Source organism: Botryllus schlosseri, chromosome 9 (genome assembly GCF_051294905.1).
Source record: "Botryllus schlosseri isolate E-star chromosome 9, Bs_hap1, whole genome shotgun sequence".
In the NCBI taxonomy this organism is placed as follows: domain Eukaryota; kingdom Metazoa; phylum Chordata; class Ascidiacea; order Stolidobranchia; family Styelidae; genus Botryllus; species Botryllus schlosseri.
The window spans coordinates 13,768,920-13,784,537 of NC_137244.1; the positions used below are offsets into that span (position 1 = coordinate 13,768,920).

The 15,618-nt window shown below is 39.5% G+C and overlaps 2 protein-coding genes across 2 annotated transcripts; both read right to left on the reverse strand.

Moving 5' to 3' along the window:
- Positions 1–8,515: 8,515 nt before the first annotated feature.
- Positions 8,516–10,270, reverse strand: LOC145446782 (AP-4 complex subunit beta-1-like). The gene has a single exon (XM_080325151.1). The coding sequence runs from the start codon at positions 10,268–10,270 to the stop codon at positions 8,522–8,524; it is 1,749 nt and encodes a 582-aa protein (XP_080181277.1). The 3' UTR covers positions 8,516–8,521.
- Positions 10,271–10,319: 49 nt separating this feature from the next.
- On the reverse strand, positions 10,320–12,562 carry LOC145446783 (mediator of RNA polymerase II transcription subunit 19-B-like). Its single transcript, XM_080325152.1, has one exon. The coding sequence runs from the start codon at positions 12,012–12,014 to the stop codon at positions 11,376–11,378; it is 639 nt and encodes a 212-aa protein (XP_080181278.1). The 5' UTR covers positions 12,015–12,562; the 3' UTR covers positions 10,320–11,375.
- Between the last annotated feature and the right edge of the window lie 3,056 nt (positions 12,563–15,618).

Genomic DNA, 15,618 nt, shown 5'->3' on the forward strand with positions numbered 1-15,618 from the left:
ATATTCCAGTATTCTGAAGTAGGCTATAGCATAGTATTGTTGCGGTAGCGCAATCTTGATCTTCCAAGTTTATTTGACGTAATAGTATATACCGATAGGATCACGGGTGTTCGGCCTGTGGTTTAATGTTCCAAATCCCTAGTTCACAACACAAACATGATTCGCGAGAACTTAAAAAATGAGTTGGTGAGATCATTAGTAAATCTGAAATTCTATAGACAGTACTCAAGCTATGAAGTTGGGTTTTAAGGCATAGACGCATCTCTTAAGTATATAAATATAGACATAGACATTATGAATATATAAAAGCATGTCGCCTGTTTCAACGTCTTGCTAGATATCCTGCGCAATCTGTTTATTCTACCGTAGCCTACAGTATTCGAGTTCACGACAAATATAGGCATATTCAATGTTATACTACAAAATAATGATAACTATTACTATGAACTGGAATTGTTTGTATACCTGAAATAAATGTTACAACTACTAAAATTCCAAGAATAAGTCTCTACATTCGAATGCCGAAAATATGTAGAACTCGAATGATCTGAATATTCACTTTCGAATGAACTCGAGAATGCGGAAAGTCGGGATCTGATAAATCACTCAAATGATTTCGAGCTTTGTAAAATAATTTTGCAAAACTGTAATTGCCTTGAGCGATAAATCTGTGCCTGAACTTGAACAGCAACCTGGGATTATAAAATGGCGTTACTAATAAAATATGTGATAACAAACACGCCATCTCGTGTATTCCATATTTGCAATCGACAATTTACGCATATCCCATAGAACCAATTATCCCAGTTACGCGTAATAGGAATTCTCTGTCCTCTAATTATTCCATAATCCCGTGGGACATTTTGAAGGTATCTGACGAGCAAAGTCAGCCTTACACGAGGACATTCTTGGCTTTACAGTCCCATTATCTGCTGCAAATACATGTTGTCAATCCTTTCTAAATGATAAAGTTATTTCCACCAAATCTCTTCTTGTCTGGATCTGCATCCAGCACAGATACAAACAGGGAAGCGAACACGTGATTGCACGAACACGGAGCTCTTTCATCATCCGGATCCAGATAAGATTTAGATTAACAAATTTTGGAAAGCCGTTTTCGAAGTGCTGGAGCTCCAACATATTCTCATACGTGTTCCCGAAAGACTATTTGCGTATATATGTACATTGCACACAATTTGAACTTGGATATCGTTTGGAATAAACTCAGGAATTGAAAATCCACCAATTACTATTTAGGATGATATGTGCATAGTTGCTAACACATTTCAACTATATGGACACAGAATATTTCATCCCTGGTAACATACTGAGTCTAAACCACCTCTTAATCTTAGCCGTACCTATTATGTTTATTTGCACGCATTTCGCTGGCTTCAGAGAGTTAGTCTACAACACAAAATTCAACCAGTTTCCCTTCAATGCATATACCAGACTGCGTTTGAGATCACGGATGACGCATGAAGTTAATATCATGTGATCCAACTAATCAGAATTTCTACTCAAGTAGCCCACAGAAGTAGTATCGCAATTTCTACTCGATTACATTAAACGTTACGATTTCCAAGACATCTCAAAACTACCTCAATGGGAAGTATAAAATTGAAGGTGTGAAAAGTAGATTCGGTCGATGGGTATCAGGGTTGTAATGACTCGAGTCATGACTCGACTCGAGTCAGACTCGAGTCACGATTTTTTTATGACTCGACTTGACTCGAGTCATTTCCTTGAAATGGGAAAATGACTCGACTCGACTCGAGTCAATATTTGCATTGACTCGACTTGTACTCGAGTCATTACGCATGACTCGACCCAAGTCATTGACTCGGCTTATTTTATATGACTTGAAGATGAAGAAATTTGCGAATCGTAATGGCTAGATCAACGCATCCGACGAATTCTGCCGACATCGCTATTTGTCAATACTGCTTTCGTTGCACTTGTCTGATATCAGATATGCCACCGTAAAAACAACAGAAAATGATACATAGTAGCAATAATGCATTGTACAAAATCGTCCTGTGAAGAAGAGGTAATAGATCCTCCGCAATTAAAGTACTCAAGACTTTTCAATTATACAAGCAAACAATTGAAGCAAAGTTCAATTAGAGCCAATGAAATGACTCAGATGGTCAAGAGACTGATCAGCTCATGTGTAGATTTGAAGGCGATGATTCTTTGCATTTTTGGGCGACTAGAAAGAATGAGTATTCAATGCTCTTCAGTGTGGTTCAAAAATGCTTGTCAATTCCTGCATCTAGTGCACTAGTGGAACGTGTATTCAGTAGATGTGGATTCATTCTACGGCCATGCCGCTTTAACATATCTGAGGATCTCCTTTCCACATTAGTATTTTTGAGGTGTAACTCATTGATTTGATCTGCTGTCTGTGAAAACACACAATGCCCCTTCGTCCATTTGACGTTTTATTAGGTATGTGCATTGTGCACGTGAGTATAATGATGAATGGCTAATGTTGTGTGATGTTTGTACAATATGGCTGTTCTAAAATAACTTCTTTTCTATTTTACTGGGTGGTTACTTGATAAAATTGTTATGTTGCACAAAAGGAACACTGAATCTGGCTTAATTTGAAAAAAGTGGAATCAATGATGTGAGAGGAGAATATTTTGGATTTGAAAATAAATGGAGTATTTTAGTGAGAAATTCTTTCATATAATTTAATTACATAGTAGTAAGCCGACTATTTTTTCATATCCAAAACATTCTACTCTAATAAGTTCACTTTTTCTGGTTGGAATTGAGTCAAATTTGCTATGAATCATATTTTTACACAATGTTCGGCTATTTGTAATTACTTTAAAATTTTCTTTCATAGCATTGCTTTCTACTGGTTGGAATTTAGCCAAATTTGATTTTTTAGGCAATCTAGCAATTTTAAGAAGTAGCCGGAAAATTTGAAAAAAATGTTTTTGAACAGCCCCATTGTACAATTATTTATCCAATGCTGTAACTGCGATGTAGTCTGTAATGCAATTGGGAAAACCTTTAGTATAATCAAAAGGTATCTGTTCTGTTGTCACTGCACAATGCACATAGTTGCATGAACGCTTTTACAGCATGCTGGCCTGTTGTAAATACCTCTACATAAACATTAAACATGCATCTATCGATATTCTATCAACTAGTATCTTGACGTGAATTCGTTGGTTCTCTATCAGATGTATGTAGACGTGAATTCGTTGGTTATCTATCAGCTATTCGTGAGCTATCGTCGATGTGCTCATAATAAAAACTGAATGCTTGTATTGGTGATGTATCAGACTGACAAGAGAGATATTCGATTTTAAGTTCTAAGATTAGTAAAGTTATATTTAGCATCGGTAAATGAGGCCAGGACCTGTCCGTTATCTGCCTAAATAAACACGTGCCAAGACTCTGATAGGGACAAAATGAGCATGTTTCGCAAACAAGGAATTCGATATTACCCAAGCAGGATTGAAAACATGAGTTGAACATGACTTCAATGCAGTGACTTGGACTCGACACGAGTCATAACACCATGACTCGGACTTGAGCCTTTAAACGGTGACTTGGACTCGGACTCGAGTCTGTGATGAATTGAAAATGACTCGACTCGACTCGAGTCAAAACCACAAAAGTATGATTGACTCGTGACTCGGAACCATATGACTTGGTTACAACCCTGATGGGTATCAACATTCGAAATTGCAAGATGCCATATTCACATAATGAATAATAACGATAGGCCCAGGTGTAATAGCCGGCCAGTCATCGAATTCACGATGTCAAGTGGAAGGGCTGTATAAGGAGTTGTAAACCATTCAAATAGTAGGGGAGACCGGGGACAATTGTAACACTTTTCGTATTTTCCAACATTACGTGTTTTTCTCGTGGAAATTTCACTTCCAAAGTTTTATATAAAGAAGCCAACAACTCGATAGTTGATATGAAAACTAAATTGGAACTCAATCAACAATCAATCATGGAAATTTTGGTTCGCAAAAATCGCTGCTCAAATGTTACAATCGCCCCGTACCCAGGGGCAATTGTACCACCCTTGCGGGGCAATTGTAACAGTGTTATTTATAACTAAACAGAAACTAAATGAACAACGATAACGGAAGCACAAATTGTAATATTGCATGGAACTAAAAGAAGAGACGTTTGAACGCTTCCAGGCTACGCCCCATCGCATTTATGGCATCTGAATGCAATATCACCCTTCGTGTCTTGTTCAAGCTTAAAGTGTACAAGAGACACATTCATTCTATCATCTCGCTACACATATTCGGCCTCTTCTACCAAGGTTCTGTTGTTCAGTGGGCATAATGGGTTGGTCATTCGGTCACCTGCGAAGGTGCGAAACCGACCTGGCTAACATATCTTGGATGAATGGGCCGATGATATTATAGTAAAACGAGGACGCAACATTGTGTGGCGTCTAAGCTATAATGACATTTATCTGTGCAGTAGAAAATTAACATAAATTGTTCACGTCAAATATCAAAATGTAAGTGGGCCATGATCATAGTCAGAGGACGAGAATTAAGCCACGACTATTGAAGTTCGACACACCAAAAGTCGATCAACATGATAAAGGGTGGTTGAATCACGAAAATAACCGAACCGTCAGATTTACATCAACACTATTGTATGGCCGTTTCGCCAGATGATCATGTTAGAATTGGTATCGCAAGGCAGTATCTGTTCTGTTGAACTTCTGGCTGTTGCAAGATTATTCTGCAGTAGATGAATGGTAATACCAACATATGAACAAAGACATTCAGAATTGATAACATATTGTAACGGGGCAAAAGTAACAGAGTGTTACGATTGCCCCTGACACTCTCGACCATGATTAGCGTCTCAGTATGGTACCTTCCCGGCGATGCAAGTCCTATTCTTTCCATCACCACGGTAGACTATAGTAACATTGTTCCAGCTACACATATTACGTTGTAACTATTTGAGGTACTATATTCGTCTAGACAAATTATTCCAGACCAGAAAAACTTTACTCAGGGGTCAAAAATTTCGTTTTTTGCAAATTATTCCGGGGTTTCGCATCGTAGCTCAACGTAACTCCAGGTATAATAGGAGAGATAACTACTGCATGCGCACTTAAAATATCAAGCTGATTTCTCCATCCTACTAGCGGTGAGGTCGATTGTTACATTTGCCCCTAGTTACATTTGTCCCCGGTCTCCCCTACAGGAGTCAATATTGCCAGATATCGTCCTGGGGCAAAAAGCCGAGTAGAAGCCCTATTTCCCGCTATTAACTACCTACCTAGGTGAAATAGCCAATAACAAGGTTACAAATGATCTTTTCGCGTATGTCATTCTTTTACACAGGTCTTCCTTGCTCTTTTACTGTTCGATACATTGTTTCCGTCCTTCACCGGGTCTTTGTCTGGGCTTTTTTGATGCCGCAAGGCCGAGCGATACAGTGGAAGAGGAGCCCATGATGAACCTCAAACGGCTGGAATTGAACCATTGGGCAGCCAGCACAGTGACTAGTGGAAGATACCACTATGCTAACTCCGCAAATTCATTTGACATGAATTCAATACGCTGACGCTGAGGGGACATCCAAATTTTTCCCAAATCACTTGAGAATTCAAAATACACGTATTGGAATTGCTGAGAAGTCTTCTAATCGTTTTCACTCAAATCCAACTTGCATTCTGATATAAATTCCACCCAGAGGTGGTCAGTAACGAAGTACTTCTACTTTATTGAAGTTCTCAAGTAGTTGTCCGCTACTTGGGTACTTACTCAAGTAGATCCGATTTCACGCTACTTCTACTTCGTAATATTTTGTGATCTACTTATTTACTTTTTGCTATTTTCAGTTTGTTAAGTAGAAGTAGTTTATTTCTCCAATCAGAAAGATAGCCTGAGGAATTTCCTAGCTGTTTTCAATGAGTATCAACAATTAATTTTTATAAAAGTTGAGTAAAGCCCGAGTCTTCGTCGTGCTTCGCGCACAGTAGACTAATATGATCTCCCGGGCGTATCGGTGATATAATCTAGGTAGCGCGTTTCGTGGTTCCATTCACACCGCATTGTCGCACATATGAAATATTTCCTTACAGTAAATATGGCCCCTCATAGCGTTTGAAACTACCATTTCGAAATATAGCATTTACCTATAATATCGTATTCGAGCAGCCCATGGTGCGTCCTAATCTAGAAAAGTGAACTCTGACTTTTCTTATCTTTAGACCTGTTTTAGCAGACCACAGACTGTTTAGAAGTAGTATTTATATTTCTCTTTCAATCCCCAGTATCATACTTTGAGTTCTAATTAGTTTCACTTCTTTTGTATGGAGAACATACATGTTGAAGTATAAAAGCAAGTGTAGTAATGCGTCTATTTTCTGAAAATAAAGCTGCGCTATATGGCTTTTTTTGCGATCAGCCATAATTTTTATTACGTTTACTAATCGCGCCAAGTCTGAACACCGTATCCTACACCACTTCTCCGTGTTGCTCTTCGACCAAACTACGGGCCTTGGTGGGCGCCATACCATGATATTGCCTAAATCGGGGTGTTCGAGTAAACAGAGGATTAGTATCGCATTCCCATATAAATGCTATCATTTTCATCCCATGATGCGGATGAATGCTTTTGCTGTTGAAAATTTATACCTCCCGGATGCATCAATATGAATCAAGCTCTGCACCTTTTGCATGGCTCAATTTGCAGCGGCATAGCAGTGGTTCTTAACCTTTTTCATATCGTTATATACCCCCAAGAAGAAAATTAAGGGATGCAATTACACCCCTTTAAAAAGAGTTTACAGCTTGCACTCAATTAATTGTAAAACAGCACGAAAAGGACGTCATAATGTACACTGAAATGCTTGTTGAAAATATCAAGTCAATGGGAAAGGCTGATGCTGTTTTCATGTTATCCAGAGGTCAAATTTATACAGAGGGGAGGATACAAGCATCTCATGTAATTGTCAATCGGAAACTTATTTCATTTTGATAGATACTATTGCAGAAAATCCTACTTCACAGCAATAAGTTGAAGGAAATTCAATCAGGAGGTTCAATGCCATCATGACAAAGATTGGTTATCCATTCTGAAGGTGAACCCAAAAGGTTCCAAAATCTTCCCCTCGTTCCTTCGAAGGCATTTTGATGATTTCACACAAACTAGTCTAGACCACTACACTTTTCAATATTAACAGACGCCCTTTTTCTATCAATTTGCCAGCATGCGCAAGATCCGCACTACTGCAAAATATATTGGACTTACCTAGCACTACACTAAAAACTACATTCGGCCCTGTTATTCATAATCACTAACGGATACCGTGATATCATAGCAGGGATGGTGAAACGAAATATATACAAGCTCGCAAAAATTTTTGTTGGTCTACATTCATATATACGTTTGTAAATACCTTCAGTGCAGCGTTATACGTATATACAAACCTTCAATTTGAATTATCCCCATGATTGGTAAATTGCCCCTTCGGGGGTAATTACCCCCAGGTTAAGAACCACTGGATGCGAACGAATTACGATCGTTTTCCCTATACTTACCTGAGTAGATTTAAAGTCAGTCAATTCTACTTCAAACAGTTTTAGGCTGCTTTTAAAAGAACTTCTACTCGTACTTGAGCAGATTTCTGCGTCGCTACTTCTACTTGAGGTGCTTTCTTGACTACTTTGTCCACCTCTGTCTGATTCCACAAGGTCATGACGCTCATATAGAAACGAATCCGCATTTTACCTGACACGGTGATACTGAACTATTGAGCATCCTGTTAATATCTCCATTACTGAAACATAGTTCCCGACCTGCTACACCTAACTATTATATGTAACGTGTATCATATTGAAGATTGGAAATCTATGAAACTCAGGTGCGAAAGAGGACTAGCAGCGTTTGTCACTAGTCAATGACTTTTTGTGGAGTGTCCAAGTAACTCGGTCTTTGAAGCAAAACTACTCACTTTTAGACCTCAGCTTTGTCAAGTAGAAAGTAGTTCTAGGATGTGTCCGCATCACTCTTGCGATCGAAGTCATCAGATAACAGACGAAATAGCCCAGAGCTGTGCCATGGCACCGCAACACATTTTCTGAAATTGCTGCATCAGTAGAGTCATCAGTCATTTCGCATTGTGATTAAGATGCATCTTGCAATTTCGAAAGCAGCCTATCAAATGTATGCGACACATCGACCAAGGCTACTGTTCAACACTAGTTGAGTACTTTGATTTTCTGCTTCCACTTGAAGCAGTGTGGGAATGCCTTGGAAAATCGCTACTTGTAATTGAGTACAAACTTGCCGCATTACTTCTATTTGAGTGTGACAATACAAATTCAAAGGTACAACAGTCTGGTAGTCTCTGATCTCAAGCAATGGGTTACGAAAAGCTGCCAATTCTTTCAGAACAAAACTGTCTAAACATAAGCAAATAGAATCGATTCAGTATAATTCCAGTGACATGCTGTGTACAAACTAAATTGACCACAAAAGTTGACTCCATAAATTGATATCACAACCCTTTATTTTCAATGCATAATAAAAGCAAGCTTTTAAGATTCATGATATTGACAGCAGGCTGAGATTTCGGATTGGTAGCACTGTGCTTCAATTTGAGAATCGTTTCCAAATGAGCTTGTAACAAGTCACAGTCTTTATTCAACAAGCGACTATACCCGTACGCCGACTTACTAACAACTGGGTTAGTATCATTGCACGCTTTCGACAGGAATCTGGACTTGACTATTTGAAAGTTTGACGGAGATGCCACATAAAAACATAAAATGTTTCGAAGTAAATTAAGCTTACAGGCTATGGAATCATAAGTATCCCATTTGACAAGTTCGTGCGACATAATATCCGAGATTGCATTCATATGGGACACCGTAGCAAACATAACAAGAATTGAGTAATATGAAATTCTGCCATCTACAGAAAGTAAATGACGAGAGCGCTTAATCAAGCGAGACACAATACTATCATTTAAAATGGGATTATATCTACCTGAATATATCAACTGCCAGAGTACTGTCAAAATTGCATCAAAAACTATTTCAGAATCATGATCCAGTAAGCTGATGATGAAACTCCCACATTCCTCGGGAAGAAACCGATACAAATTGATCAAACAGTTGGAACAAATTCGTACAAGTTCTCTCTTTTGCGAGGACATCATTACAGCAGACACCACTCTGAAAATATGACTCGAGTTGCCCTCACTGCAACACCGAGACAACAGCCGCAGCTTAACAGCCTTGACAAAGTCACCGTCGTTGAACATAGGAGAGATAACTTTCAGATGTGGGAACATTTTATGATTGGGACAGTGCAAGGAAAGCGCTTCCAGCGCTGCAAAATATACAGGTTCAAAATATCTGGGAATTAGTGCATTTTGAGATAGTAAAAAATCAAAAACACGGTCTTTAACGTCGTCAAAGATGGCGGTGACTTTACTAGACACGATTATCATAGCTACCGAACAGACGAAGGATAAGTATGGAGGATATTTACTGTCCAGATATGGATCGATACAATTCAAGGAATGAAATATGTCATCTTCTGTCAACTCGGAAACATCCACAACTTGAACAAAGAGGTTCATAATCTCAGCAGTTGTCCACGCGTTGACTGTTCGTATCCCATCTAATACCGATATCAAAACTTTATTCCAGACAGTTTCCTGACGCGAGCGATGTAGACAATGGATGCATTGCACGATAATGCCAGGATCCTCTTCCTCGTAAATCATTTTGCCGAGTTTGTCCAGGGCAGCGGACATGTCCAGCTGTATTTTTCGGAGCTTGATAAGCTCCGAAAATTTCAGCACCCCGGCAACAGAACATTTCCGAACGGAATTGTTGGAGTCTCTCAAGCTATTTACGAAGAAAGACAACCTCGTCTCATCAACAGCACTAGAAAGCGACAGAGAGTCAGTGGTCAAAAGCAGAGCGGCATTTTGCAATATTGGGTTGGGTTCTGACAAATCATTTGTGATCGAGTTAACAACTTGTAGCCACATGTCCGAGTCATCATCCGTGACAAACGACAAGTACAGATACACCAGCTTTTTCACTCGCAGGTCTTTGATCGGAGTCAACTTGATGACGGCATTCAACACATCTCTTGATTCCATGGCTTTTCCTTGGCATATTCGCAGTAAATCTTTCAATATTTCCAACAGGGTTCTTGTGTCATGATTGAGACCGTGTTGCAATTGCCTATTCAATCTATAGGCGATATCATGCTGCGACTTGTGGCTCATTGGCAAAGGCAGTGACGCTAACACTCGTAACAGATAGGCGCTATGGACATTCTGCAGCAAATGACAAAATTGGTTTCATTGCTAGAGTTGAAAGTGAACACGCTTCAGAAAACATATGGCCAGCATCCGTTATCCTCATAAATTACACGGGTGCATAAAAATTGCAATGCAGCTACTATCAATCATGTCAAGAGAAAGCTGGGTTTACCATATTAGCCGAGCCAATCTTGTTGAGTATGAAATGCCGCTCAATATATTTGAAATGCGACCAGAAATTGATTGGTTGCTGTAAAACCTGAAAACCTAGCTAGCACTAGAACGCAATGCTTATACTGAAACCAGAAAAATTTGATAGCATCGGAATTGTTCAAACGATATCTTCATATACCAAGCCTACTCACTCATGAGATATTACAAAAAAGCAAAAATGTCGGGTAACATCATTCATCATGTCCACATCATTTCATTACGGTACCGTACCACAGTAAATGATTATGTCCCTATCAAAATAACAAATCATCGGCATAGTGTGAAGTTTTGATTGACAAATGTCGAGAGTTAATTGGGAAATAGATATTGAGCTTGCATTGAGAATACCACAATGAACCTACTGCAGTCCACGCCACTGCCGGGCAGCGGGTGCTAACAACACACATCCAGCTATGGCATTTCATGGTGTTTGACCACACAGGAATAATGCATGTTCGATAAAATGGTTTACAAAAATAAGATAGGCCTACCGGTTGCCGAATAACGACTCATATCGCCGGAAAGTTATATCATCCAGTGCATAATACCACCATCAACAAATTTTCCGCGACTCAATGCACTTCGATAAGCCAGTTGAGCCAAGCCTATAAATCTATATTCGCCTTCTCATTCACAAACAATATACCGAACAACACCCTGTAGCCTACTCGGTAAGTCACCATTCCCAAATCTTGTAACACGCGACTTTATCGACGTGCATTACAATTGGATTCTTGACAATTGTCCGATTTGAATGAGATGAGATCCAAACTGCATTCTCCATCAGTGAGATCGAACAGCACGACTCTACCTTATTCAGTACAGCGTCAGTACCAAACTATAGCACAATCCGTTATCAATTCCTTTCTTTGTCTTTTTCTCGCTTTTTTTTCTTCTCCTTCTTTTTCTTTCTCTTCTCACCATCGTCGTGCTTTTTCTTCTTGTGCTTCTTGTGTTCGTATTCTTCCCCGTCTTGCATTAGCGGATTTTGCGTCAAATCGGATCTGTGCTTTTTGTGATGCTTGCTTTTTCTCCTACTTGAGTCGATAGATTGATACATTGCGCGGTATTGTTCAGGTAAAGGCCCCGGGTGAAGACGAAAACTAGACAAAGTGGACTGCGGTAAATTCTGGATGTCTTTATTCGCGACGGGCGGTCTGTCGATCAATGCTTTCAGACTGCTGTGGTCGTGAATAGCGTGAGTGTCTATAAACCCTGGCAGGTCTGGTAAAAACGAGCTCAGCGGCTCCTTCACTTTCTTGCCGCCGCAAAATTTATTGTATGTCGTCTCCAAATTGTAATATGCCAATAGGTTCGTGCTTCCTGATATTGGCACCGGATCGACTTTTTCCCTCATTAGATAAAGCCCGGTGCTTGTGCATTGAGGAATATCCTTTCTTTCTTGTGCTATTAGCGGATTCTGCGGTGTTAATACAGGGTTTGGCGCTGAGAAGAAGTCTTGGGGAAATCGAACGTGGGTGGGTTGACGCTGCATGATGCCAATTTTAGACTATTCACTCAGATGCACCACATGCGATCTGGATAGAGACTTGTATACCTAAGTTACAAAACATTTGATTGACCAATCAATCAGTTTTATTAATATTTTCATCATTTCAAAACACCACGAAACTGCGATACAATGAAAAGATAGGAAGGTGTCGAAACAACTTGGAGTAGTATTCAAGATCACAGATCAGACACCCACCTTGGCCTAGGCGAAGTAAAGAAGAGGCATGCACGCTGAATGAAAAGTAATACAGAGAATATAAGACGCAAGCGACAAAATGAGGTGGCATGTGGCGGAAGGCGAGGTCGATGTTAGGTCGTGGTCCGGTAATCCTCAAGGCTGAGCACCTGAGCTGAGCTGCTGACTATAGTATCCAAACTACAAGTTTCAGCCGCTAGGCTATTATGAGACATGAAATCAACATTTACTTCCAAGATAATTTTACCACTTACGAAGAATAGGTAATAGCTAAGCAAATATGTGAAGTTTTCGAAATTATATTCACCACAATTCAGGGTTAAGTCAGACCTCAATTTTCTAGCTCACTCAAAATTGAAGTTTTTATTTTCAACTGCGCTACTACTAGTACTAGTACTATACATCACACCATCGCATAGATCCAATGTATCACCACTTTTGAGACGTCGACCATGGTCATTGGCCATGGCCTCTGACTATGGCACGTAATCAGCAGACTTATACAACTACATAACTCTAGTTGTCTAATTTCACTAAATTATAGAGAAATGCCAGTAATCTAAATCTAATCTAATTTTTGAACTGTTCCTACACTCTAATTCTAATTCTAATCTAATTTGTGAATTCTTCATATGCTCTAATTCCAATTTTAATCTAATTTGTCAAATGTTCCTATTCTCTAATTTTAATTCTAATCTAATTTATTGTTTTCCTGAAAATGCCTCTTTGTCCGCGGCATTTTGCTGCGAGTTAACAAGAATATCCCTCTCGCGCAGGGAAATCCAGTGCCTATCCGCTATCGCAGTAATTACACCATAGCAATTTACAGCGTAGCTACGCAGTAAATTGCTACGCTTACACCGTGCAGTCATAGGCCTAGTAATTATTGTGCAACGAATAATAGCCATTGGCATAGTAGCTTGTAGTCTGCGAACAACATTCTAGTTCCGATCACAAACAGAACAGCAGCAAAGAAAAATAGATCACAGGCCGTTTTCTAGACGTCTCGGTCTTGGTAGTGTCTGGGCCATTGCACGTCAAGGCAATATGAACTCGCGGGCCGCGTGTTGATAGAGCGATGCCTTTTTTTGTATTCAGTCCTGATCAGAGGTGGCCAGTAACGAAGTACTTCTACTTTTTCGAAGTACTCAAGTAGTTTTCCTCTACTTCTGGTACTTACTCAAGTAGATCTTTTTTCGCTAATTTTACTTCTACTTCGTAATATATTGTGAACTATTTACTTACTTTTCGGTATTTTCAGTTTGTCAAGTAGAAGTAGTTTAATCTCCCAATACGAAAAATAGCCTAAGGAATTTCGAGGCTGTTTTCATGTATTACCAACATCTAATTTTCATAAAAGTCATGTAATACCCAGAATTTTCGTTGCGCTTCGTGCACAAAAGATATGAAGTGACAAATATGTTTCAACGAAAGTAGGCTATCACTGAATATAATTTAGATACCGGGTTGCGTGGTTCCGTTCACACCGCATTGTCGCATATATCAAATATTTCATCGTAGTAAGTACGGCCCCCATAACGTTTGAAACTACTGTTTCGCAATCTAGCAATTACCTTATACCTAGTAGCCCATGGCGTGTCCTAATCTGGAAAAGTGGACTTTGACTTTTTTAACGTTAGACCTGTTTTAGCAGACCACCGTTGAAACTTTCTGGGCAAAAGACGTGAGATATATTTTCCGCTTTTTAGAAGTGGTATTTGTATTTTGCTTTCAATTACGAGTATTACGGTATACGTTGAGTTGTAATTATAGTTTCCGTTTTTTTTTTGTCCGGAGAATATACGTGTTGAAGTATAAAAGCAAGTTTAATAATGCCTTATATTTCCGAAAATAAAGCTATACACTATATGGCATTTTTACGATCTGCCAAATTTTTATTTAACGTATACTAATCGCGCAAAGTGTTAAAAAGCCGTGTCCGACACAACTTCTCCGCAGTGTTCTTCGAATGAACTAGGGGCCTTATAATATGGGTGAGGGCGCCATGCCATGATATTCTCTAGAACCGGGTGTTCAAGTAATAAACAAATGATTAGTATCGCTTTTCCATATCAGTACTATTATCATTTAAATCTCCTGATGTGGACGACTGCTTATTCTGTCAAAAATTGACACCTACTGGGATGCATCAATATGAATCAAGCTCTCTGCACCTTCCACATCGCTCCAGCATTTGCAGCTTTTGACAGTCCATGCGAACGAATTACCATCGTTTTCACAACTACTTACTTACTTGAGTAGATTTAAAGTCAGTCAATTCTACTTTTACTTCAAGTAGTTTTAGGTTGCTTATGAATGAAGTACTTCTACTCGTACTTGAGTAGATTTTTTCGTCGCTACTTCTACTTTTACTTGAGTAGCTTTCTTGACTACTTTGACCACCTCTGGTCCTGATCATATGGTAGTTGTTCTTCGTTGACGCGCGTGTGCTGTCTACTTGTGCGCTTTTGTCTATATGAGGTGAAGTAGTCGTTGAAATTTGAGGGACATTGAACACAACGGAACTGATACATAAACTTGACAATTTCTAGCTTCCTCATATCTTCTAAGTTTATAACACCAAATCTTCTGAGAAGCGATTTATCAGTTACACATCCAGGCCCCCGTGGGGCTTTAGCATAGTGATACGGATGATCCGATGTTGAAGTTTTTGCAGTGGGTCAATTGTATTCTTGCAGGCAGCACCCCAACAAAGAACCCCGTATTGTAACTTTGATAGGAATAGAGTGTTGAAGAGTATCAACCGCACGCTGACTGGCAGAGTGTAGCTAAGGCGAAGAAATAGACCCCATACCTTCGATAGTTGTGGTTTGAGTGATTGTATGTGACTCTTTCAGGACATGTCCGAATCCAGTAAAACACCAAGGTATTTGGCAAATTTCAAATCCCGGGATCGGGATTTCCCGGGATTTTCGCTCCTCAATCCCGAGATTTTCCGGGATTAGCAAAGTATCAAAATGGACATACAAGCTACACAAACAACATATATTCCTCATAATATTGACGCAAAAATATGCTCCCGTGAATACGAATGAAACCCAGCGATCGAAAGCCACCCGGATAATGAGCGTTTAAATTCATGTACCGCCTGTTTCGTGTAGGAGTTGATTTGTCCAACGTGATCGAAAAACGTCCATCATTCCGTCGCATTGCCATAAGAAGCTCTTCTTCCACACACTTGCGGATTTTTTTGCTGTGCTCGATCACGAAGTCCCGAACCCGTTTGTGACATCTTGGCAAGTCATAGCCGTCAGCCTTGAAGACCCGACAAATTCGCTCACTTTGGAAAATTTGTTTAAATCCTAGCCCGTCAACAGCAGTTAGCTGACTAGGAAGTTCATCGGACCGAGGATTATGCGATTTATAAAAG